Source organism: Cavia porcellus, unplaced genomic scaffold (assembly GCF_034190915.1).
Source record: "Cavia porcellus strain 051 isolate PalLab524CR breed Dunkin Hartley unplaced genomic scaffold, mCavPor4.1 scaffold_25, whole genome shotgun sequence".
Classification (NCBI taxonomy): domain Eukaryota; kingdom Metazoa; phylum Chordata; class Mammalia; order Rodentia; family Caviidae; genus Cavia; species Cavia porcellus.
The window spans coordinates 31,908,281-31,934,884 of NW_026947508.1; the positions used below are offsets into that span (position 1 = coordinate 31,908,281).

The 26,604-nt window shown below is 46.2% G+C and overlaps 1 protein-coding gene and 1 non-coding gene across 5 annotated transcripts; both read right to left on the reverse strand.

The window, feature by feature from the left end:
- Window positions 1–539: 539 nt before the first annotated feature.
- On the reverse strand, window positions 540–18,036 carry Pabpc4 (poly(A) binding protein cytoplasmic 4). Of its 4 annotated transcripts, none has more exons than XM_003462265.4 (16): window positions 16,904–18,036; window positions 14,084–14,277; window positions 12,408–12,523; window positions 11,079–11,218; window positions 10,625–10,719; window positions 9,666–9,803; window positions 8,435–8,530; window positions 6,105–6,377; window positions 5,163–5,250; window positions 4,949–5,020; window positions 4,319–4,405; window positions 4,097–4,224; window positions 2,385–2,478; window positions 1,975–2,105; window positions 1,635–1,737; window positions 540–848 (listed from the first exon to the last, which is right to left on the reverse strand). In XM_003462265.4, exons 1-15 carry the CDS (start codon window positions 17,094–17,096, stop codon window positions 1,648–1,650), a joined length of 1,935 nt encoding a protein of 644 aa, XP_003462313.1. In that variant the 5' UTR covers window positions 17,097–18,036; the 3' UTR covers window positions 540–848; window positions 1,635–1,647. The 4 variants fall into 4 exon arrangements, with proteins under 4 accessions (XP_003462313.1, XP_003462312.1, XP_003462314.1 ...); XM_003462264.4 differs by having other exon boundaries at window positions 4,901–5,020; XM_003462266.4 differs by lacking the exon at window positions 4,319–4,405.
- On the reverse strand, window positions 8,116–8,248 carry LOC111754145 (small nucleolar RNA SNORA55). Its single transcript, XR_002788857.1, has one exon. It is a non-coding gene; the product is annotated as a small nucleolar RNA SNORA55 (small nucleolar RNA).
- Window positions 18,037–26,604: the final 8,568 nt, after the last annotated feature.

Consider the following 26,604-nt stretch of genomic DNA (forward strand, 5'->3'; position numbering starts at 1 on the left):
TTGCTGTCTCATTGAGGAATAAAGGACCCACAAAACAGAGGACTTCACTGCTGATCACCAATCTTCCGTCACTCTTCCCCATTGCTAGAGGAAACTCTAGTTGCATAGTCTGGGCACCTGGTTCTGCTGACCTGCCTGAAGGGCAAAATGACCATGGGAGATAGAGGGGACAGGCAGGTCAAGCCCCAATCTGTTAGCACATCTGACAAGGGGAAGGGGTGGAGGGATGGAGCTAATCAGCCAGATTGCACCTGTCCTTGGGGTCCATGCCAGCCCAGAACCCCAACTTGTACAGAGCTAATCCCAAGGCCTGCTGACCCTACTGGATTTAAATACCTCCTTCTCTAAGTTAAATGAGTGCTGTTAGGCATTGTTTTCAATGGTTCAATTTATACCTCTGCATACCATGTTTACTTTAAATTTTTTGCTTATAAGTAACAGAGGTTAAATTCATTAGAGTGTATTTGTATCTAGACTACTTCCAGTGAAAACTGGAATTTATAGAATAAAACTGGTCAATGACATGGTAAGACAGGCAGTTTTATGGAGATTTTTTTTTTCTTTATTGAGAAACTTAAGACTTGGATACATCAAATAAAACCAATTTCTGGGGAAAAAAAAAAATCAAAACCCACAATAGAAAAAAAAAAATGTCTGGGCCACAGCAGAACCCAGAGAATATACTTTTATAATTGAAAAGTTCTAGGTGCTTCATAATTGACCTTTTGATACAAAATGACCTATTCAATTTGCAACTTGTGGTTCTTGGTGTTGAGGTCCATAGGACAAACTAGGAAGTCTTCAAACCTTGAGCTCAATTCCGTGAGGGATTATTTGGCTTTTGAATCCTGGAAAAAAACAAAAGCACCAACACAAATTTAAAAAAAAATTGCCGAGACTCCCTGACAAAGGTGTTCCAGAAGAGGGCCTTCAACCTCAGCGTGCCTCTCCCTTCCCTACCCCGAGGCCCCGGGCCGGCTGAAACTTCACTCACCCATCGCCCCCCTGTCCCCCCTCCGCAAGGCAGGGGCACACTCTGTAACTGCAGTTCACGTGGGGCTGTCTCTGGCACTAGACCACAACCCAGTGCCTGCTGTGTGCCACAGCTAAGCTGCAGGTATACACACCTCTCCAGCCTCACCAGGCCAAACCAGGAAACGATGCTCACAGTCGTGAGGCTTTGGTGTGTGATAACTCCTTACATATCTACCACTGTGTCAGAGACAGGACGGAAGAGAGGTGCTAGAGGACAAATGAAGGCCTTCTATGTGCTAAGCACACAGACTAATCTGAGCCAACAGAGGTAGTTTTATGGACATTCTTGAGAGAAATCTGACCTCTTTGAGAAAACTTTTTTTCTACCCTCAAGACAGGGTCTTGCAATGTAGGCCATGCTGGCTTTAAACTCCTGGGCTCAAATTCTCCTGCCTCAGCTTCCAGTGTAACCGAAGACATGACCACTGTACCTGGCTCTTTGTTCTTCAATTCCAAACCCCTTCGTTCTTTCCATAGTAACTGATTCAGGTGGGAGGCTCAGAAGCCAAATCGTAGGTGAAATGTCAGAAAAATGTCCTCACTTTTTTACAAAGACATTTATAAATCAAAATGATTGAAAATGTGACAGGCAAACATACGTGTTTTCCTTGTCTAAGAGGTAGCAGCAGCAACGGCGCCCACCTTCTGGGCAGCTTCTTTCTTGGCATGATGAGCCTGTAGAACTGCCACAGCTTCATCCACCTGGGAGAATCCGCCACGCAGTCAGTGACTCAGGAGAGCACCAGGTCCCTCCCCGATACCCAGGCCCAGTGGCCTCTGCTGACAGACGTCTCAGCACCCACACTAGCAGCATCAATCACAAGTAAGGCATGAGAGGAATAAGGTGGCAGAATATCCTCTCTGCTGGACCCAGTGTCCAGGCCCCCTCCACCCTCCCGAGCCGAGAGCTGTCACTGCAAGCTCTGAGCAGCAGCTCACCTTTGAGCGCAGAGACTCAGGGGACTCGAGCATGTGCAGCAGTTCTGAGTTGTCGATCTCTAGCAGCATGCCCGTGATTTTGCCAGCCAGGTTCGAATGCATTGTTTGGATGAGTGGGAACAATCGTTCTCCTGTGGACAAGACAGTCAATAAAAGACCAGCTCAAATCAGTGGTGCACATCTGTTAATCCCCAGCTATTCAGAGGGCTGAGGGAGAAAGGCCAGAAGTTTGAGGCCACTCTGGGTAACTTAGGGAGACCCTGTCTCAAAATTTTAAACAAGGGCTGAGGTTGTAGCTCAGTACTCCTGGACTTAGTCCCAAATACTACAAAAAAGAAACAGAAGAAACCTCAGTGAACACTGACGTCCAGGTTAGCCAACCTCCTCTTACAGGCTGATGGCGCACTTACCCAGCATCTGCTTCTGCTCCTGGGGGGGCGCGGCAGCCAGCATGGAGGCAGTCAGGGGCTCCTGCCCCTGCACGTGGACAGCAGGCTGGGGTGCCTGGAAGCCAGCACAGGCAGTAGGTTAGCACCAAAGACAGGATGCTGGGCAGTGACTGAGAGCCTCACTACTCAACATCTCAACATCTAGGTTCTTAATCTGAAAGAGGAATGGGGCAGCTTTGTTTTCTTGAACTTCAGTTTCGAGGAACAGAATATTACAGACATTAACTGCAATGCGAGAGGACACGCTGTTCAGCTGGGCATGGTAGCACAGCAAGATGGTTTTGAGTCTGAGACCAGCCTGGGATACACAGCTAGATGTCTCAAAACCTCCCCCTCCCAAAAAAACTCAAAAAGGACAAGCTATCAGAAGGGTAAGTAAAACCCCAAAATAAAACAAATGCATAATGCTAAGCAACCATTTGCTGATGTTCAATTTGACCTATCCAAAAATTCAAGGCTGTACCATAAATCAGGCCACAATGAACATCTGTGCAGGTAGCCTTTTCTTGGAACTTTCCTTTAGTGTTAATTTCAGTGGAGGCTGGGTCAAAGAATGTGCCTATCAAAATATTTATAATTATATCCTACACCACACCTACACAGTGACAATGCTTTTACTATTATCAGCTGCTTGAGGACTGCCAGCATGCAGCACTAACGCTCACCGCACAGCCCTAAAACCAGGGCCTGTGCAGAAGACAGTTTACACTCACCTCAAGCCCTGGGAAATCCCTTAAGAGTATGTTGGGGGTGGGGGACACATCTAAAAAGTGAACTATCGGCTGGGGATTTAGCTCAGCAGCATAAGCGCCTGCCTTGCAAGCAGGCAGTCATAAGTTCGATCCCTGGTACTGATTAAAAAAAAAGAACTATGAAGCAGCTTATGGACCTAATGGCTGAGCGTGGCCTTGCCACAGAAAACTGCTGAGCTCTGAAGCAAACTGGTTGTATCTTTGTTTGCACTGAAGAGCACAGCTCTAAAGGCTGAAAATTCCAGCTTAGGCAATCTGAGCTACTCTATTCCCTTTCTCTCTCTCTCTTTTTTTTTGGTACCAGGAACTGAACTCATGACCTCATGCTTACCAGGCAGGTACTTATTATGCCACTCAGCTAAATCCCCCGGCTATTTGCTCTTAACACTTTTAATGCTGAATTTCTTAAATTCTAAATTGAAGCTTCTTAATTTTTTTTTTTTCTGCCCTTGTCATCTGAGAGAAGTTTCTTAATTTCTAAATTGAAGTTATTTTCTGCCTTAATATCCCAATCACCTTGCAGAGCAGTCAAGGATCAAATATGGTACTGGATAGAAAAGTCACCCAGGGCTCAGAATATTCAGCACAGGTGTCACACAAGCAGCAGAGGAAGCACCTGCTTCCTGCTGTGGGCCAGTGAGCTATTCTGAGAAGAACACTTTCTCAGGGACAGGGTCCAAATCACCATGCATAGCACGGGACCTTGCAGGCTTGACGGCATATACCTGTAACTCCAGGACTTGGTGCTAAGGGAGGAGAATCACTATAAATTCAAGGCCAGCCTGTGACACAGCAAGACCCCATCTCAAAAAACCCAAAACCCAAAACCCAGCACTGTAACTGGGGGCAGGGTTGCCAATACCTCCTGAAGGACTATGTAGAAATGGGGCAAATGCCTTTGACACCATCTGGTGGCCTCACCTGCAGGGGCTGTATGGCAGGGTGCGGGCTGCGGACGCTGGAGGCATACTTGTATGGGGCCACAGCCCGAGGAGCGGCAGCAGCAACTGCAGCCCGAGGCGCGAGGTTCGGGACTGCTGTGGGAACACCTTGAGGAAAGAATGAACGCAATTAAAGCCCATCAGTCTGGGCAAAGGCCCGTCAAATCCCATCTTTCCCCCTTCTGTGTGCGTCCAATACCACCTCCAGACTGGCAGCTGTCAGTCAGCCCTTGCTGGGCGGCACCAGCCCCACCAAAGTCCATAGCCAAGCGGTCCGGGCACTCAGACCCTACAACAGACCAGCAAATGCACATCAGTGTTGGAGGCCAATGTCCAACTGGCCACGTCCCACGGAAGGAGAGATTCCAAAGCACGTTCACATGACACATCACACTCTGGGCCACTACTGCTACTTTCCAGGATAAGCCAAAGACTAACACAACTTTTCCACATCTTGGAGAACAGGACACTCTGTAAAAAAGCTTCCTTGTATCTCCCGCCCCACCAAATATATGCTCTGTTGTCATCCTGTTAGCAAACTAATATGATTAACATTTTTCACCTGACTCACCAATAAGCAAAGAATGGTGGAAGTAACCAGCGCACCCAGAACTCACACTGGCTGTCTGCTCCTGAATGAAATACCTACCTACTCAAACACAGAGCTAAGGTAACAGAACCAGGGCTCCACACATGAGCCGAACAAACTGACCAAGCGAGGGCAGAGCTAGTTCTCCTGACTCCCTCCTCCCCAGGCCACGCTCCTACAGGCCAGTTTGCTCACCGACTCTCTGAGTGGTAGTAGGGAGGCCACGAGAGGCCGGAGCATTACCAGTTGGAGCCAGATGGCGAAGAGTTGGACGAGGCCCAGATTGGCGTATAGCGCTCGGCATTCCTTGGAAGCCTGGAGGTAAGACAGAAATTGCTCATTACTGACAAGCAACACGGACCAAGAGAAGCTAGGCTCTGCCCCACAAGATGCATGCAGGAAAAAGCAGGCAGACAGACTAGGTACATCCTGGGCAGGCTCTGCTCCTACCACTTACCTTGAGGTCTCCCACCCTGCTGCCAGCGTGGATTAGGCCTCATCTGTGCCAATTGGTTAGGTGTGTAATACGGCGGTCGTCCCTGAGCCTATAGGGAAAGAGCACCTAAGTCCTTTTATTTTACAGACCTGAACCCAGCTAAACTGTTACCTCGCTACTAGGCCCTAGGCCAGTGACGGTGAACCTTTTAGAAACAAATGCCCAAACTATAATCTAAAACCTAATTATTTATCGCAAAGAACTAACATTGCAGTTAAGCCTAAATACTGGGGTTTTCATTTATAAGAACAACTTGTGCAGTAACATCTTTTTGTCTTAAACACAATATACACGTCAAAGGTTCAACACCACTGGCCGAGGCTATTTAGAATAAAGATCTCTACTCAAAAGCTGAAGTGCTGGTTAAGGGTCCTCAGGGCAGTCTATTCTCTCCCTTCTACTGTGCGTGTATGATCACGATCAAGTCCTTCATTCTCTTTTTGGGTGGATACTTGGTTGAACCCAAGGCCTTCACACTGGGTGAGCTACAATTCCGCCCCCCCCCCCCCATTATGACACAGGATCTAAGTTGCCCAGGCTGGGCTTGAACTTGTGTTCTTGCCTCAGCCTCTCACATGTTGGGAAAGGTGGGGATAGCAGGAAGAGTGAGGCAAAAATGTTTGAAAAGGGTCAGAGTTACAGCCTTATAATCATACCTTGCTCTTCACTTTTACTTATAGTGCCTTTAACATTCTAGAATGCATTAAAACCCCTCCCCAGGGATTGAAGGAATAGGGGAACCGGGGGGGGGGGGTTGTACCAGGTATAGGCAAATTCTCTATGACAAACATGAACATTATGTATACCTGGAATGTACCAATAAATTTAATTTAAAAAAAAATCCCTTCCCAACCACTGCAAAATACAGGCATGTCCCAGAGTCATGCTATGTGGCCGACCCACCTGTGGAACCGCTGGCACAAAGTAGCCACCAGCTGCAGGCTGAAACTGGTTTAAGATGGCATTGGCCGGGAGCGCTCTCATTCCAGCCACTCGCTGCATGTACTGGTTGGTTAGGTGAGCCTTTCTCTCCTCCTTCCTTTGGGCCAGGGCAACATACAATGGCTTGGAACCCACAATGCGCCCATTCATTTCAGTGACTGCTTTGGTTGCCTCCTCAGGAGATGAGAAACAGACGAAACCAAATCCTTTGCTTCTTCCATCCTCCAGCATTACCTACAAAATGAGACCAGCTACCTAAATGTGGTGAGGAGGAGCTACTCATGACAGCCAAAAATCTAGACTCTGCTCCAGAGTTACCAATTTTAGGTCCAGGATGCACTGTGACCTAGAACGTACCCTAGGACCAGTAAAGATGTACCTTTAAGGTATCTAGAAATTTTCTTTAAATCCCCAGATGATGCTAACATTCCCTAAACCCTATGATGTAGCTAATGGTAGAACCAGAACCTGAAGACATTTCCTGATATCTGAGCAACACAACACCCCTAGGTATCCTTGATAACAGTGTGGAGCAATTTATTTGTAGAGCTAATCCAGTCCAAAGCCTTCATGGACAAAATTTCAACAAGGTCATCAAGGATTGCCACCACTAACTTGATAGGAACAACAAACACAATTCACCGAGCCCAGGAACCCAGAATCTAACTCAACTCTTAATTGCTTTGAGCCTCAGTTTCTATGGTCTACTCCAGGACAAAAAGCTGTAAAATAGCCACAGAGCTTCTGATTTGGGCAGTCATTTTCCCAGGTATATGTCTTCTTGTGCTTCACATCATTTGTGTCTTAGTGGCCTGGATGGACTCTCTCAAGTGGAGGACTTGGATATCGACAGGTACCAACCCAGTAACTTCCTACCAGTGAGGCAGGCCAGTAAGGTGTGTAAAACAATGCCCCAACAGAATCTGAAGAACAGTGCCTGCACCAATTTAAATACTGCATTGTTTCCCTTGTGCGAGAAACTCAAAAGGAATAAAACGGGGTAAATATTATTAGGAAATAGGAGCAACATGATCAAATGGGGAGAGGAACAAGAGAGGGAGGGAAAAGGATTATGAAAATCAAATGGAAGGGAAAAATGGAAACAAGCTTTTGTCAGTGGGGAGAAAGGAGTTGATGAGGGGAACGGGAGATATGAAGATTATTATGAACAGTCACCAATTTCCTATGCTGAATGTGATCATTATGTATGCCAAATAGATACTACTAAAAACAAAACAAAACAACACTGCCTGAAACTTCTAATTCGAATCTTTTCAGCCACTCCTCACCAGTGCCAACTTGTCAGGTGTGCAGGTAGACAGAAATATCATCCCTTGCAGCCAAGAGACCAGTGAGAGGAGTGATGCCGAGAGGAAGAGGGCGAACCCCACCGAGATGGCCTTGCTCAGCTTCCCACAACTGATCAAGTTTCTTTGCACAGTGTTCTAGTGTTGAGAACAACATTCGCAAAGGGCCAGGGTAGGGCCAACCCAACCTCCATTCATCTCCCAAAGGACTCTGTGGCCTCTACTGCACCTCTGCCAGACAGGCCAGGATGTAAAACTTCCCTGGTGTCCCCAGCCCCCACCACACTCCTCAGTGCCACGACCACACAGCATACCACCACAACACAGTCAACGTTCTTTTCTGGCTCAAGGACTCATTCTTTGTCTTTAAAAGCCTGCTGACTTAATTGATATGATCAAAGAACATCAAGGAAGCCAAACCATGGAAAAACACCCCATTTTTTTTTTAGACAGTGTCTTGTTATGTAGTTAAGACTGGCCTCACACAAGGCTAAAGCCTTGGCTGGTCTTGACCTCACAGCGATCCTGAACCAGCCTCTCTCAAGTGCTAGGATGACAGGTGCGCGCCAACATGCTCAGCTTCCACTATTTTTCTTAGTGAGACCATGAAAATGGCTGTTAAGCCCCAGCTCCCAAATCCTCAAAACAGCTTCACTCTCAAGGAGCAATGTGGCAGAGTTGTAGAGACAGGCCCCAAGACAAATGGAAAGCAACCCGTCTGGATATCCTCTGCTCATGTTGTAGCACCCACTGTCCCCAGGCCAGCACAAAGCAGCAGGAATGGGAAAGATTGGGTGCTGAGGAAGGCAGCAGGAGGCCTGGCTCAGACTCGTGTCCACCGCAGGGCGGACAGCAATGCTGATCCTGTGACGCACCCTTGTAAACGCTATGCCGAAGGAAGTAGCTACACTCAGAAACACCAGTTAACTTAGACCGAGAAACCTGCGAAAGTGTTTTCAACTACAAAATTCCGTATGGAAGTACCTTAGCACTGGTGATTGATCCAAAAGGAGAAAATTCTTTTCTTAATTTCTCATCATCAATGGTGTCGTCCAAGTTCTTAATGTAGAGATTTACTCCCTGAAAGAGAAACATCATTATTAACTTCTTTCTAAATCTAATTTCTCTGTAATAGTTGTTCCCAATCTGTGGTCCCCAGAGCAACAGCAAGAGCTAGCTGTTTGGGACTTTGTTAGAAACGAGTATTCTAGAGGCCGGGATTTAGCTCAGCAGCTTAAGCACCTGCCTGGCAAGTGTGAGGTCATCAGTTTGATCCCTGGTACTCCCTCCAAAAAAAGACAAACAGAAATGAGTATTCTTGCCAGGTGTGATGATATATACCTGTAGTCCAAGCACTTGTACAGCTGAGGCAGGAGGACTGTCTAGATTTAGAAGCCAGCCTGAGCTATTTAGCAAAACCCTGTCTCACCTCCCCACCACTGCACCCATAACCCCAGCTACTCAGGTGGCTAAAGCAAGAAGATCTCAGGTTTGTGGCCAGCCAGGATAACTGAAAAGTTGCCTTAAAAAAAAAAACAAACTAGTAGAAGAGGGCCTGCACAGCAGACAGGAGACCCCTGGGTTTGAGCCCCAACATTGTAGGGGTGGTAGATTTCTAGGCTAGACCTTAAACCCAATTAATCAGGAACTCTGGGTTTAGAGCCCAGCATGTTTCATCAAGTAGAGCACACACACATATACACAAAAGCTGGATTTGGCCTGGCATAGTGGTACATGTCTGTAATCCCTAGCACCTGGGAGGCTGGCTACCCCAAGGTCAAGACTTACCTGAACTATATAGTTAGACTCTGTCTCAAAAAACAAGTCCCACTGACAATTCTGTTGCAATCTCAATGCTGAGAAATTACCTGGGACTGCTGAGACCATCAATGCAGGACTCGTAACCCTCCTCCAGAGGGAATTCTGGCTAACCACTTACCCAGGCAGCATTCCTGCACTACTCCTAACGAAGGGGCACCAGTTTTTATTACTACATGTTTAGAGGTTACCATTTGAGTAAAAAGGAACCTATGCAGCAAGGAACAACAGGCCAGAGGGTTCCAGAATGGAGGGCTTCTAAATGAAGTCACTTGCCCCTGTTAAGTAACTGTTGCCTTATCTGGTTGGTACAGATCCTTTTAAGCTTGCTAAAAGGGTGCTTTGCAAGTATTTCATGGGAAATACCCCCACAACGGGCTGGCTCACCCCATCTCACCTGGTATCGACTAATTCTCTCCTGTTTCAGCTGCTCAAATTTCCGTTTTAACTCAGCCTGCCGCTCTACTTTCTTCTGTGCACGGCCTACAAATATGATTTTCCCATTGATTTCTTTTCCATTCATCTCTTCCACGGCCTAGAGAGGAAACGCATGTCTTTTAAAACAAACATGAATCACAGAGACACTAGCCCTATTGGGAGCACTGTAAGCTCAACTAAGTGTTCTGAGAAAATCTTTTATACAGGCTAATATTAATTTTATTTCATCTTTCTAGTCTGCCAAACATTTAAAATTCCTCTATCTGTAAACTGGGGTTAATACTAAATGGGATCTAGGCACAGAGGTACATGCTTGGAATTCTAGCACTTAGGAGACTGAAGCAGGAGACCTTGAGTTCAACCAAAACCAAAATGAACAAAAAATAAACAGTACCCTAATTTGAATGTGGCTATCACTAAATATCTCAGGTTCCTTTGTGAATATTAAGTGATACATGCTGAGAGCCTAGCTCACTATTTTGCTGAAAAGTAGCAGCTGTGCTATAATCAGGTCAACTCTCTGGACTTTAGTTCTTTTGCCTATAAATGAGAACAAACATCTGTCATCCATTCAACAGCTGACAGCGACAGGTACGGGAAGTGCTTTAAAACAGTTAAATAAGTTAAGTAGCTGGACACATTGGCTGAGACAGAAGAATCCATGTTGAGTTTGAGCCCAGCCTGAACTACAGAGCTAGACCCTGCCTCAAAAAACAAAACAAAACAAAAACAAAAAACCACAGTTAACCACCACAGTGATTGACATACCCCCGAGGAACACAGCTCTGCAGAGAATGCATCTACCACCACTCACACCACTTCAGCTCCGCTCAACTGTGCTCTGCGCTAAGCAAGGGTCTGCCCACACACGCGAGCCGCCTATAGAGGCTTCCCAACCCTCAAAAGAGGCTTGCTCACCTTATTGGCATCCTCGTGTTTTTCATAACTCACAAAGCCAAAGCCTTTGGATTTTCCACTGGGATCTCTCATCACCTTGACACTGAGGGTCTTACCTATTATCAAAGGACAGAACTATTAGTGACACCATCTCTACCATACCGCACACAGAGGGATTCTCTCTAGAAACCCAACTGAAGCAAATCTCTGGCAGAATCGACAGATACGAGACAGAAAAAGAGGTGCCATGTCTGGTCTTCTAATTCTCACTAAGCAGCTGAGATGGCCTTAGGGGTGAAAGGAGGTAGGATGAAACCAAGCCAAGGCCTGAAGCCTATCTGTACACCTTGTGACCTGTGTCACATAAGGTACTTTATTTCTGGGTCGGAAGGCATGCGTCTCTTTAAGTAACAGGTGGTACTCCAGGGCTGCTAGACTATAAAAGGGAATATGTGAACTCAGGACATCAACTTACCAAACTGGCTAAACAGCTCTTTCAGATTCTCATCGTCCACCTCTTCTCCAAAGTTCTTGATATAAACATTGGTGAATTCTTTGGCTTTGGCTCCAAGCTCAGCCTCCCGCTCTTTGCGAGACTTGAATCTGCCTACAAACCTAAAAAGAAACCATGAAAAAAGTTATCACCTAGAGATATTAAAACATGATTTCCAGGGGCCGCAAGGCAGGCAAGTTAAAATACACTAAGTCCCCACCTATCCAGGAGGAGTCTCAGAGATACCCCAAGTACCCAACAGAAAGAGAAGAGGCAGGACTATCCTGCAAGGACCAGCCCAGGGCTCCTGGCTCAGACCAGGGCTACTCCTGTCACATCACACTGCCTTCATAAGAAACCTAATGACCATGTTTAAAAAAAAAAAAAAACAATGTTCATATCTGTGCCTATGTAAATGATGTACAGTAAAGGTCTGGAAGAATGCAAACCAAACTGTTAACAGTGGTTAGTCAGTCGTAGGTTTGAAGTTGCTGCAAGTGGAGAGATAACCTTTGCTATTTTACTGTATTCACCTTAGTATATCTGATGGGAAAAATGTCTCTGTACACTGACCATTTCTCCATTTCTTGTGATTAGTCACCACTGGGCACACAGATGTTCTAAGTACAATGCATCCTCTGACTCCCTCAATACCATGGACAGACACGACTTTCGCTTAAAATAATGAAGACACATATGCAGTACTTTACCCCCTTCACAACCCTCTCCACTCCACAGTCACAACTGCACCAGAGCAATGAGATCTGCTATAAACCCTCTCTTTCAGAGGGTGGGGTTTTCACTGTAACCAATATTATTGTGGAGCAAGTCTTATACTGGTTTCTGAGCCACAGGTTAAAGAATGGAGAATAGGAGGGACAATTAGGTATCAACAACCAGTGAGATCTATGGACAGACCTGAGTCAAAGAAGTCAAGGGCACAGAGCTAATATACGGTGCCTGGTGAGCCCAGGGCCCTCTCCACTCTGTCGCTGGCCAAGACCCCTGCTCAAAGTGGGCTTAGAGCTGCCTCCAGCAACCCCAGCTGCTGGTGCTCACAAACCCATGGACGGATGCCTTTAAGGGAGAGGCAGCAGGCAGGCCATGGCATGGGCAGGGAGCCCACCTTGGCGAGTCAAAAGGGCTGCCACAGCTCGGGCAGGGAGACTCACCAGCCCTGGAGTGGAGAGGTAGGAGCAGGCCACACTTGGGCCGAGAGAACCAGTAGCCGCCTTGTGTGTGCCAGTTAATACCGAAGTGGGGCCACAGCTGGCTCATGCGATGGTTGATGCTCCGGACTGGGACACTCACACTTTGCGGTCATTGAGGAGCATGCCATTCATCTTCTCGATGGCCTTGTCGGCAGCCTCTTGGGTCTCGAAGTGGACAAAGGCATAACCCTTAGAGCCATTCTCATCACACACCACCTGTCAAAGAAAAGGCCGATGACCTTAGGACCACTGGGCAACTCGAGATACACCTGTGGTCGGATGCAGCCAGCTGCACCAGCAATGATGCCTCTTAGCACTGAGGCACAGTACCAGGCACCCAGGAAGTGCCCAACTCACAAACAGTTGGCACTGCTGGGCTGCTTCTATTCTGAATGTCCTCTTGCTTCATTTAATTAAACATCTAGGGTATCTGGGTATAAACCAGTGTTGCACTGATAAAACTGTTTTCTGACTCCACAAAACAATTTCAGTCCCATGTAATATGAGCCATGTAAATACTCAAGATCTTATGTTTTACCAAGTGCGCCACATAAACAGATGTTTGGAAAAGAAACATCTATATTTGGTACTTCAGTACCAAGGATTGAACCCAGGGCCTCAATCAATAGCTAAGTGCTCTAATCCTGACATCCCCGGTCTTTTACAAAATTTTATTTTGGAAAAAAAAATTTATTTTGAGGTAGGATCTCATTAAATTATCCAGGCAGGCCTCAAACTTATAAACTCAAACTGCCAAAATCTCCCTAACACCTTGGATTCCAGGTGTGTGCTACCAGACCCAGCTGAATTTAAGTAGAGCTTCCTGAAGATCATACATACTTCTCTGGTGTTCTCACTTATCCAAAGCAAAAGCCTCCCCCACTTTTTTTTTGGAAACAGGTCTTGTTATGTAGCCCAGGCTGGAGGTAAACTTGCAGTGATCCCCCTGCCTCAGCCTCCCAAGTGCTGAGTTTACAGGTATTCTATGCCATGCTCAGCTTTTTAAATTTAAAATTTGCTATGTAATTCAGGTTGGTCTTACACTTAGTGATCTACTGCTTCAACCCCTCAAAAAACCTTTTGAGTTTTCCAAAATTAAAAAGCTAGAAGGTTGTTTCAGGCTACGGAAAGAATAACCACAAAAGCACCTGCTAGCTATGCTGGGTCGTGGCTCTGACAATACCTATGGGAACTTTTGAGATTCCACTTCCAGCATTTTGAAAATTACCATAACTTGCTATCCCTAGTGGGATAAGCTCCCCACCTAGTATTTATTTTATCTCAGGATTCAGTAACTGCCAAGAATGGTGGCACATGCCTGTCATCCTAGCACTCAGCAGGCTGAAGCAAGAGGACTCTCATGAGTTCTAGGCTGGCTAAAAACTCATGGTGAAATCCTGTCTCAAAACAAACAAACAAACAAGATTCGTAATTATTCTGTTTCCCATCCAACAGCAAAGTGGTTCAAAGGAACAAGGAGAGGCGGTAGGAGGTGGGGAAGGGGAAATGAGAGGAACTGATACACTATACAAGGTCCAAGTAACTCCAACTGGTCTGCACATTATACACCATTAATGTGAGCTAAGGTGAACAGTATTAACAAGTACAAAAAACGTGATGGGGAACACAAGTAGAGGGGATTAGGAAAAAAAACCCCACCGAACTATAATATGTACATACAGTCACTCCCCAAAACGACTAAACTGTGTGAATTCCAAACATACACTAATAAAACTTAAAAAAGAAATCTGCTGAATTCACTTAATCTGTGTTTACCTTGCAGGACAGAATGTTTCCAAAAGCAGAGAAGGTATCATAAAGTGCCTTGTTATCTATAGATTTGTCCAGGTTCTTGATGAAGACGTTTCCCACACCAGATTTTCTCAAAGAGGGATCCCTCTGAGACCACATGATACGGATTGGCTTTCCTTTAATCACATCAAAGTTCATGGTGTCCAAGGCCCGCTCAGCTGTAAGAAACAAACACAATTCAATCCAGGATGTAAAACATCAACTCATGAGAGCATAGGTGACTGCCATTATCTGGGAGACACACGGACTACTCCACAAATTTCCAGGTAGTCACTGATAAAAGGCAATTCTACTAAAACAGGCCTTCCCCAAGTGTAGTGGCATGCCTGTAAACCCAGCATTTTGGGAGGCTAAGGCCTGAGGATCACAAGTTCAAGCCCAGTCTGAGAAACTTAGCAAGATATTGTCTCAGAATAAAAAAAGAACAGGGCTAGGGCATAGCTCTGTGTGAAAGCTCTGAGTTCAATCCCCAGGATGGGCAAGTGGTGGGAAACCTTCATGGCGCCAAAACAAGATAATACCTCACCTTTGATTAAGCTAGAGATTCTGCAGTGACTACTCAGGTGGGACAGCTGAAACTCCATTTTTAATAAAATAGAATAGTTACATTCAGGGTGGCTATGCTATGTAGTTAGCTAGTGATCAAAAACCATTACCAGATTTTCTGATGCTATCCCTGCATTCCACAGTTTCTTATACAACATAGTTTCAATTTCTGAGAATGAAAAGTGACTTAATATTAAAAAAAAATCCATCATCTACAGATACTACTGGTCACACACATGGAACATCATCTGTTGCATTTTCAGGGCAAAAAGGATGAAACTTTGCTGAGCTGGGGTTCAATTTCTAATACTGGAAAAACAAAATTGCCACACCTTTCTAGGAGGACACAGTGCAGGCAGGTCCTGGCCTAGTGGTATTCTGGCCTTTGGAAGCTTAATCAGAGTTTATGGAATTCTAGGAATTTAACTGCCCTGGTGGCTCTCCATCTAGTGCACTGGGGCAAGGAGTTTTCCAACCAAATACATGTGTACACCAGAGACCACACTGAAAGAAGACCGAGGGCTAAAACATACCACCTGATGGCCAGGAATACTTTTCACTGGCGGCAACTCTCCTCCTTCCATAAACTCATCACAGTGACCGACTCTATCCACAACATCCCCATGAGGGGACTAAAGCAGGTAGAGTCGAGATGCCCACTCCTGACCTCAAGGCAGCTCGCTTAAATGGGGACAAAACGAACTGCACCTCCATAAGTCCAACTGCCCAATAAGCCAAGGGAATTTTTTCACACTCATTTTGATCAAGTTTTCTCATCTTTGACAGAAGATGGGGTAGTGGTAGCAGAAAAAGGAAGACAGATTCCAAGTCAGGAAACATCCAGGTTCGTATTTGAAATATTCAGCCTGAAACAAACTTCAATTAGGTTAGCAGCAAAGAAGCCCACTTCAGCACAGCTCCTGGTCTGCTTCCAGAGAGTTCTGCACAGGGCAAGTCAGCTTAGTCTGACAAATCTGGCTACACTTATTTATAGCAGGCAGAAGTCCTGCAGAGGTATGTGTTGGCAAACACACAGACCAATGGCTTCTACTATATCTACAAGTGACACAACTTTTGTTCAGAGTCAAGGCAGGCAAAGGCTAATACACCCAATACTCCCCACTAAAAAGGCCACACTCAGCTACCTCCTTTGTATTCCAGTGGCCAGAGACAGAACTCAGCTCATGGCGCATTTAGAAGACTAGCCAAATCTAGATGCAGCTACAAGTTGGGCAAGTAACATTGCCCCACTGACAGTAAATAAAGGGGGGACAAAAATAGGAACCTGGAGATCCTCTGCACAGAATGACTTGTTTCTCCCAGTGATGGTCTCCGCAGTTGTTCCCCTTTAATCTGAAGTCACATGCAGTCCCTGATTAGGTTTCCTCTCTGGCCCACTTGTGCCACGCCTACTGCATACCTCTCTGCAGCCCCCAAAGGAAGGCCACCGTCTGCAATGGGAGTCCCAAAGTTCCTTTCCCAGTAGCTGGGACCCTATCTTCTTCCAATAAAATGAAGTCAGAGAGTTCTGACAAGCATTAAGTGTGGTTCACAGGTGAGACAATAATGCTATCAGCCCATCTGATTTTAAGATACTTCTCCAGACTACAGCTTCATCCAAAGCAAAGCACTTCACACTAGTGACCAACATACAGGAAGGAGCTGGCCTAGCACCTGAAGCTCTGGTGCCCCTCCTGAGTCTAAGGCACAGAATAGCTCCCCTGGCTTCCTACCTGCCTTAAAGGAGCCATCTATTAGCAATACAAAATCAAGATTCAGTCCAGGCTAAACGTGGGGTAGGGGGCAGGGCAGCAATCTAAACATGGCATTGTTTCAATCCACCTGCCTCAGAGGGGCACCAGCCTGTGCCCACTGACAAGGCCAGGGTCTTCTAACAGCTCAACCTCACTGAAGCGGGTTCAGTCACACTGGAACAACAAAGTTAACTTCACTCAGATCACGATTTACAGCCTCCCCTTGGATTTCAACCCCTCCCCCCAACCACCGAGTGGCCCAAGGTCATGCAGCGGTTAGCAAGTGGTGGAAGCAAGATTGAGACTCAGGTCATGACAACATATCAGGCCTTATGTCCTCAATCCCTGCATCCTGCTCGCCACTGCGGATTCTGTGCCAACATGCTGTAGTGATGTCCCCTTCATGCCAGCAGGGTCCTGCCAAGCTGACTTCTGAGGTCCCCAGGATTCTGCGAATGTGTATGTGGGCACTGCTGCTACTCACCGTCAGCTGGCTGCTGGAAGTTGACGTAGGCATAACCCAGGGAGCGGCGGGTGATCATATCTCGGCAGACCCGGATGGACAGCACAGGCCCCGCTGGACTGAACTTTTCATAGAGCATGGCCTCGGTGACGTCCGAGTGCAGATCGCCCACGTAGAGGGAGGCCATGGGGTAGCTGCTGGCTGCAGCGTTCATCTCCCCGCCCCCCACCACCCCGAGCCCCGCCAGGAGGACTTCTCACAGGGCCCAACGCAGGACAAAAGGGGCTCGTCTCGGAGCCGTGGGCCGCGCCGCGGCTCACAGGTGGCACAGGGCGACGCGGGGGAAGATACAGTCAGAAGGCTCCGAGGCTGCACGGGGAGCTTGGGGTCGGCTCACACGGGACGCAGAACCCCAGACAAAGGCTCTCAAAAAACAATATGGCCCTCCCCGGGAGTTTGTTATTTCCAGCTGTCCTGGCTCAAAGCTCCAAATTCCAAAAGAAAAAAAAAATCAAGTGGGGAAATCCCCTGCCTTAGTGGGGCAAAAAAAAAAAAAATTCTTCCAGAGGCAGCCAGATGCTGCCCACGTTGGCCTTGGGGACACGCGTTTCTCGATAAATATAGGCCCGGGCTCCCAGCGGTTTAAGATTACAGCAGCCAGGGAAGGGGAAACTAAATCTTTGCGGGTGCCGGCGCGGCAAGCCCCGGGCGGCGGCGCGGCGGCGAAGGGCAGCGCGGACACGTGGTGCGCCGGGCCGGCGGCGGGGGCGCGGGCCGGTGCCACGCGGCGCGGCGCGGCGGGACGGAGGCGCGGGCGCGGAGGGCTGGGGCGGGCGGGCGCGCGGCTCACCACCGGGCCGGCGGGCGGGCGGACGGACGGACACGGACGGACGTCGGGCGCAGGCAGGCCGGAAGCGTGCGCAAGTGACTTCCCCGCCGGCTCTCCGAGGAGGACTCGCTTTTTTTCTTTTTTTTTTTTTAGGTTTTGAAGCGTTTTCGGGTTTTTTTTTTTATCTTTTTCTTTTTTTTGCTTCGGGCTGCTGAGCCCAAAAGCGGCGCAGGCAGCGGCGACCCGGGGCGGAGAGAGGCGGCTCGGGCAGCCACCGCTCCATTTATACCCGCCCGCCCCGGGCGCTGCTGGTCGAAGGGCGCCTCGCGACCTGGGCGCAGTCGTGCCCGCCCACTCGGCCCGGGGGCCCGAGGCGGGGCGGCCACGCGAGAGCGACCCGGAGCGGCCGCGCGGTGTAACAGCGACCCCTGGCGTGCGGAGGACCGCCCGCTGGTGGCTGTGGCCGACCCCAGGGCTTCTTTCCAAAGCAAATAGATGGAAACGCCCCCATCCTACCCCACCCTACCCCAGCCCAGTCCTCCGGGTATTGGAAGGGACCCATGGGTGGCTTAACCCACATAATGTGTAAAACCGCAAAGGAACGCGTAATGGTAAAATAGGGGTGCATACAACAGGCTATAACAAAATAATAGGTGGTTTAGTATGTGGATGTTTGGGTCCCAAATACATAAGACTACTGAAATATTCAGAATACCATAACCTTGAGTGTACTCATGGAGGGCACTGGAAACGCAGAAGTGTCCCCGGGTGGTGTGATTTTTTTGAAAAGATGGACAAATTTTAACAACAGCAATAAGTCAAGATAAAATAATTCCTTCTATTTACACTCTAGTGTCATTCTTGGAAACTTACTTTGTACTTAAAGGTCAGAAATTACTTTCTGCTGGGCGTGGTGGCAAGTGCCACATGGCACTTGGAGTCTGAGGCAGGAGGATCTCTGCAAGTTGGAGGCCAGCCTGGACCACATAGTGAGTTCAAGGCCAGCCTGGACCACATAGTGAGTTCAAGGCCAGTCTGAACTACAGAGCAAGACCCTGTCCCCCACCCTCCAAAACAGACTATGTCTGAGGATGTAGCTCAGTGGTACAGCACTGGCCTGTGTGCTCTAGGTCCTGGGTTTGATCCCCAGAAAGGTGTTGGTAATGGTGGTGGTGGTAGTGACACTTTCTGTTTCTTTTTGTGAGAAGGAGTTAATGTCTGGGCTTGGGTGATCGTAAAATTATTTCTCTTCTACATGAATGTGTGACAGATCAACTGACCGTCAGGTTGCCTTATGGAACAATATGTTTCATATCTTTTTTCTCTGTAAATGCCTGGAACCACCCTCACCATCCCTGTGACAACCAAAACCAGAAATCACTGAAGGCACACACATGTCCCCATTGAAAACCACTGATTTAAGTGAATGAATGAAGTATATGTGTGGGCCAGGGATTTAGCTCAGTGACATAAGTGTCTGCCTGGTAAGCATGAGGTCGCAAGTTTGATCCCAGATACAGAAAAAAAAATAAGTATATGTGTTTACACATTCATTCACTCTGGTAAATGGTTCAGCAGAGAGAGTTTCATCTATGCTGATGCTGGAGATACCATGGAGAACAAGATAGAGGAAGTTTCCTCCCTCCCTCATGGTAATCAAATTCTAGTAAATGTATTAAATCAGAAATATTTACGGAAGCACAAGGGAAGATGAAATAAAAAGAGTTAAGATGTTTTATGTACATGTACCGACTCCACATGATGAATAGAATCATTATGCACTGCAATGATGTAGGAAGAAGTCTTTAATGAAAACACATGTCTGGAACACTTCTGTACTCAGATCTTTCGGGGAAGTCTCCACAGAGCAACCAGCACCGGTGTGAAGTAACTTGCCAACACTACCGTGCCGTTTGACCTTCTTGCCTACAAGGTGCTTATTACTACCCAAAAGTAATTGTTCATATGAAGGATGACTATCACTAATCCAAAAATCCAAAATCCTCCAAACCTGAAATTTTCTGAGCATCCACAAGTAGAAAATTCCATACCTAACTCTCTGTGATGAGTCATAGTCAAAAGGCAGGCTCATCTAGCATGCTGGGAGGCTGAAACAGGAGGATCACAAGTTCAAGCCCTGCCTGGGAAAGTCAGCAACTTAGTGAGACCTTGTCTCAAAAATAAAAAATAAATTTAAAAAGGATTTGGAGGTCAGCAGAGCACACCTGAGTTCAATCCCCAGTATGGAGCAGGAGCGGGAAGTGAGGCAGGTACATGAAAAATACTGTATGAAACCACTTTTGAGAACCAGGTGTGGTGGCATGTGCCTATAATCCCAGCACTCAGGAGGCTGAGGTGGGAGGATCTCCAAGAGCTCAAGGCCAGCCTGGGTTACATAGTGAGTTCAAGGCTGGTCTGAACTACGTAGTGAAACCCCGTTTCAAAAATAAACAGGGCTGGTGATATAACTCAGTGATATAGAACCTGCCTGGCGAGGGCTAGGTTCTGAGTTCAATTTCCACTCTCCCAAATAAAACAAATAAGACCATCTTCACGTCAGTATAGTGGCACACGGCTGTAATCCAAGCACTTGGAAGGCTGAGGAAGAATTGCTGCAAGTTTGAGACCAGCCTGGGCTACAAAGTGAGATGCAATCTTTTATTTTTTATTTTTTATTTTTGTCTTTTTCCTTTTTATCGGTACTGGGGATCGAACTCACGACTGCCTACTTGCAAGGCAGGGGCTTATGCCGCTGAGCTAAACCTCCAGCCCCATGAGATGCAATCTTAGAAAATCAAAAATAAAAATTTTTAATTAAAACAATAAAATTACCTTCAGGCCTTGTATATAAGGTATATATGAAACATAAATAAATTTCTTGCTACAACTTGATATCTCATTATACATGTGCAAACATTCTATAATCTGATATCCCAAACACCCCTGTTAGAAAACATTTTGCAGGGGCCTGGGGATTTAGTTCAGTGGCATAAGCACCTGCCTGGCAAGTGGGAGCTTATGAGTTTGATCCCTAGTACCAAAAAAAAAAAAAAAAAAAGCATTTTGCATAAGAGACACTTGCCCTACACACATTTCCTTGTTTAGTGTCTGTTTTTTCCCCAGAACACAAGCTTCACGAGAATGAGAACCTAGGGCCAGGGGTTTAGCTCAGCAGCCTCAAGCGCCTGCCTGGTAAGTGCGAAGCCATGAGTTCAATACCCAGTACCAAGAAAAAATAAATAGAAAGAATGAATGTAGCTCAGTGAGAAGGCCCTAGTTTCAAATACCAGTACCAAAAAAGAAAGAAAACAAAAAGAAGACAAGAGAAAAAGAAAAAGAAAAAGAAAAGGAGTATATGTGGACTTATACCCAGGAGCAGGTACACTGTAAGCATCTGGCAGGCAGTGGGTCATATGTATTATAATATGACATTTTGAAGTTTTCCATAAGTTGCTAGAATTTGGAGTGTGTGTGTGTGTGTGTGTGTGTGTGTGTGTGTGTGTGTGCATGCACATATATGTTTGTGCAGTGGGGAAGGAAATAGCAAAGTAAGAATCTTGTATGGATCCCTGGATTCCATTCTCAAAGTGCAGCATTCCCAGAAGTAATTGATGTAACACTATTATTTGGAAGTAATGACTAACAGCTGACACAACACAGTCCTTCTTACACCCCAGGCTCTATGCTCAGCCCCGGGAGAGTCACTGGCCATGATCACAAAGCCAGCAAGAGTGGGCTGAGACGTAAATGTTTTCTTGCTCTAACTCTCATGCTGCCTACAACAATGCTAATAATAACTATCTCTGACATTTATTGAGGCTTACACGTTTCATGTAATCTCTAGACAGTCATGGTGTACTCTATCTGAAACCCTTTGCAGAGGAGAGAGGCGAGGCCTGAAACTCTGAGTCCTCATAGTCTGACCCCTGGTAACGGGTAGAAAACTATGTGCTCCTCCTAATTGCTTCAAGAGAAGCTGCCAAAGTTGCTCTGCAGACATGCGCCTTCACACTGGCTCTGTTTTGGTGTTTTGACCTCGAATCCACAGGAAGCAAACGCCTGTCATCCTTGCAATCAAGAGGCTGGGGCAGGAGGATCACTGTCAGTTTGAGGCCTGCCTGGGCTACATAAGTGAATTCAAGCAGCCTGAACTACATAGTGAAACCCTGTCTCAAAAAACAAAACAAACAAAATGAAATAAAACCATATGAAAAAAATATGAAGGAGGAGGAGGATGAAGAGGAAGAGGAGGAGGATATAAATGGGGAGCCAGACATGGTGGTACACGCTGGTGATCCCAGATGAGGGAGGCTGAAGCAGGAAGATTGCCTCAAATTCAATGCCTAGAATATATAGCAAGTTCAAGGACAACCTGAACTGCATCATGAGATCCTGTCTCAAAAAACAAACACAAATGCAAAAACAAACAAAGTATTGGATTAGGAATATAGCTGTGTTAGAGTGCTTGCCTAACACAAACACCAGGATTAGATCCCTAGCATCCCTAAAACTAAACCAAACCAAACCAAACCAAACCAAACCAAACCAAAAGCTTCTCTTTGCCCTAATCTCTTTGGATGTACCTCTGGTCTGCCATAGGCTGTCTCCTAGATTCCTAAATTGCAATCCTCTGTTATACCTAATGAACTCTTTGCTTTAGAGAGTCAGTTTCTTTGTTTCTCAAATGTACCTTGACCCATCCATCATCCATCCATCCACCCATCTGAGACAGAGACCACCACAGGGATTGAAGATAAATTCCGGGGCCTTTAACCTTTTACTCATTAAAAGCCACGATTTTGGCTTTCCTCACAGTAGCCTGCTCTGCTTCCTCCAGGGTGCACTTTCATCTTGCTTTTTCCTCTTTTACTTGGCCCAAGGTTGCTCCCCAGAGCTAGTTTCTCCCTCACTTGTGGTGATCACCCTGCCTCAGCCTCCCGCCTCAGTCTCCTGGGTGCTGGGATTACAGGCATGCAGCCACCATGCCCAGCCAGCTATTGCTTTTTGGAACACACACACACACACACACACACACACACACACACACACACTAATATTCAAAAGCTGCTTTTGCTGAAAAGCAGTGGCTCTTCATTTGGGCTTGGGGATGTCTGGTGGGTGACACAAAGCAGAATTTCCTCTCTTTCACGGCACTGGGGATTGAACCCCGGGGCCTTAACACTGAGCTACATCTTCAGTTCTTTTTTATTTTTTATTTTGAGACAGGATCTCCCTAAATTGCTAAGTTACCCAGGCTAGACTCGAATTTAAAATCCTCCTGGTTCAGCCATCTAGAATGCTGGAATTGTAGACATGTGTGCCTTGCACTGGGCCGATCCTTATGGTCTCTTTGTTACTTTAAAGCTTGGAATCAGACCGTGGCTCAGGTCTGCACATGGGCCTGCTACTCGTTCGGGGAGTCTCTGTCTGAAAGCTGGCAATACCAGGTTGATTAGCCCTACATTTACACAACGTATCTCACCCCCATCAAGACTGACGACACCAAGATTTACAGGGACATTCAATTATCAATGAGGATCCAGAAGTAGCCAACTGTTGCCCTAAACCTGGGGTCACCTTGGATTCCAGCAGAGCCTCCATAAAACCAACACTGCTGCAAGCAGAGACAGTCACCTCACGGAGACAGGACTATGTGACAAGGAGTTCTCCAGAGCCACCTTGGTAAATGGAACCAAGATAAAGATGGATCAGACCCCAGCCCACTTCAGCTAACCCATAAAAGCTGGTTCCCCTGTTTTGTTAATGTGCCAGTCTGAAAGTGCCTTCCCTGCTTTTTCTTTCTAGCTCTAACAAATCAGTCTATGCCTTTCACTGACACTGAAATGACCCTGTCAGGAGCCAGAGTATGGTGGCACATACCTGCACTCCCAGCGCTTTGCGAGGCTAAAGTGAGAACCTTGCAAATTTGAGCTCATCCTGGGGAACTTATCGAGATCCTGTCTCAGAGATTGAAGAATAAAAAAAGGGGGAGGGATGTAGCTCAGTGGAAGGCCCTGGGTTCAATTTCAGTAGAGAAGGGAGAGGGAAAAAGTCAAATTTCCACCTTCCCCACAGAATTACTATCCTGTGGAAACTCTTCTATATTTTTCTCTGTGGTCATACTGATACTATATACTTAACACAGCGCCATGGGCAGGAACCCAGGTCAGTGTGGGTAGATCTAACTTGTTCCTGCTAAATCTTGTGTGGTGGTAGTGCCACCACACCCAGCTGTTCACTCCATTTTTAATGGCTCTGAATATTGTGAAAAATTTTTTTTTTGTTTTTTGAGTCAGGGTCTCACTGTATAGTTCATGATGCAGCCCAGGCTGACCTTGAACTCACAGTGATCCTCCTGCCTCAGTCTCCTGAGTGCTAGGCTTACAGGAAGGTGCTACCGCACTGTCCTTGAATGTTATGAATTTTAAAAATTTTCCCATCTGATTAAAAATGGTATCTTTCTGTCGTGTTGATGTGTGACAAGGTTAACCAGCTTTTCATAGGCTTATTAAGGGTCATTTCCCTTTATTTATGTGTAAATAGCTAAAAGTGGCTTTGAGAGAACAGATCAGAGAATTTTAGTAGCAGGCATTCCATGGAGAGCCTGAGCCAAGATCCCCAAACAGGAATCATCTTAAAAGGGAATTATAAGCAGTGTAATATTGGTGGATGGTAACTTTGTAAGATGGGAAAGCAGGAAATAAAAGTAGATATATAGAACCTGGTCTTCACAGAGTACGACTGTAATCCCAGCACTCTGGAGGCTGAGGCAGGGGGATTGCAAATTTGAGCCTACCCCGGGCAACTTAGAATTTTAATAAATTTTAATAAATCCTGTCTCAAACATAACCTGAAAAAAGGGCAGTGGGTTCCAGACATGGTGGCACATTTCTGTAATCCCAGCACTTAGGAGACTGAGGCAGGAGGATCACTGCTAGTTCGAGGCCAGCCTGAACTACATAGCAAGACCATGTCTCAAAACACAAACAAAACAATCCTAAAACAAAAACAAAAAAGGGCTTAGGAAGTAGCTGAGTGCCAAGGCCCTGGGTTAAATCCTTACCACTGAAAGAAAAATAAAAGTGGAGGTTAAAAGCCAAATCTTTTAAAGTGTCTTTCATGCCTCAGTCCCATCACGCTATCATGTAGCTTCTTCAAAGAGTGGCTAACCACTGAAATGTTACCTGGTTTTGTGATGCTCATGTCTCTTTCCAGAGCTGGTTTGCAGGTTCTTCTCATTTGGAACAAAGAATTGGAGGAAACAGGCGAAAACCGGTAGCAAGGTTTATTTGAAAAAGTAATGGTCAAGGGTAAAAGAAAAACTGACTCTGCAGAGTGAGCTTGGGCCAAGTAAAGAGGAAAAAGAAAAAAGTATACCCGAAGAGTACAGGGCAGGCTACCGTGAGGAGAGCCAGGCTAGCAAGCTCTTCATCGCTTCGGTGTGTTCTTTACACTGTCCAAGTTTCAAAGAAACCCCGGAGCAGAAAGACGGCCACAGGCCGACATTAGGTTTGGGGCACCTTATTGAAATCCTGCTCGAGGTCTCTTGAGACATCCACTGCAGGGCTTTGAGAAGTGTTCTGCAGTGTGGTCAAGGATCTTGGAATTAACAGAACGTGTCTACTTCCCCAGCCAATTTTACCACAACCTAATCTCTTATCTCAGTACTTCTGGGGACATTAGACTCTATCTAGGAGTATAAACATTGCAGCTCTTTCAGGTGGCTGGTGTGAGTTGACCTAATACAGGTCAATATAGGTGTACAGTGTGTTAGTGTGACCATAACAGAGTAGCACCACAAGGGTGGGGGACTTAGCTCATCGGTGTAAGCACCTGCGTGCTGAGCGCGAGATCATGAGTTCAATCTCTGGTACAAAACAAAACAAAAGTAGCACCACAAACCAGATTTAAAAAGTAAGCCAGGCATGGTGGCACATATCTGTACTCCTAGAACCCAGGAAGCTGAGGCAAGAGGTTCGCTGTGAGTTTGAACAGCTTGGGATATATATTTAGACCTTGTCTCAAGACAAGACAAAACAAAACAAAAAATGGAAGTTAGCCAGGTGTGATGGTGCACATCTGTGATTCTAGCACTCAGGAGACTTGGCCAGAAGGATGGTGCGTTCCAGGCCATGCAGACTACATAGTTGGAAGTCAGCCTAGACTACATAGTGAGACCCTATCTCAAAAATAAATAAATAAATAAAAACTCCTAACCAAACAAACTTAAAAAAACTAGAATGTTATTATTTCAATTCTAGAAGCTAAAAGTTCAAAATCAAGGTGTCAGCAGGGCCCTGTTTCTTCTGTAACATATAAAGGATTCATCTTTGGTTCCTCCTGTCCTTCTTTTTGGCAGTACTGGGGATTTATCCAGATAATTTGCACTGAGCTACTTCCCAGCCCATTTTACTTTTTATGTGGCAACAGAATGTCACCAAATACCCAAGCTGGGCTCACACTTGTGACACCTGTGTCTCACCCTCTGGAGCAGTTAGGGTTATGGGTATATGCCACTATGCGCATCTTCACAATGAAACTTTGATTACATAAATTTGTTCTGCTTTTTCCATCTTTTATTATAGGAGTATCAGCCGTGAACATTGGATAGGTAGAAAAATATATGAGTTTTTTTCCCTACACAAACAAAATCACGTCCTGAATCCTGCAGGTCAGGACTTCTGTGTTTCTTTTCTTTTCTTTTCTTTTCTTTTCTTTTCTTTTCTTTTCTTTTCTGTGGCACTGGGGATTGAATCCAGAACTTTCACACTAAGCTACATCCAATCAAAGGCCTTTTTTCCTTTTTTGATGTTTTTATTTTGAGGCAGGGTCTCATGAAATTGCTCAGATGAGACTCGCCTTGTAATCCTCCTGCCTCAGCCTTCCAGAGGGC

Bases quoted from the DNA above. Each gene is read 5' to 3' on its own strand.
- Pabpc4 (XM_003462264.4), bottom strand. From the start codon at position 17,096: ATGAACGCTGCAGCCAGCAGCTACCCCATGGCCTCCCTCTACGTGGGC. The intron at 11,219-12,407 runs GTGAGTGTCCCA...GTTTCTTTTTAG, and splicing joins CTCCTCAATGACCGCAAAGT to GTTTGTAGGCAGATTCAAGT. The intron at 6,378-8,434 runs GTACTTCCATAC...CTCATTTTGTAG, and splicing joins GATCAATCACCAGTGCTAAG to GTAATGCTGGAGGATGGAAG.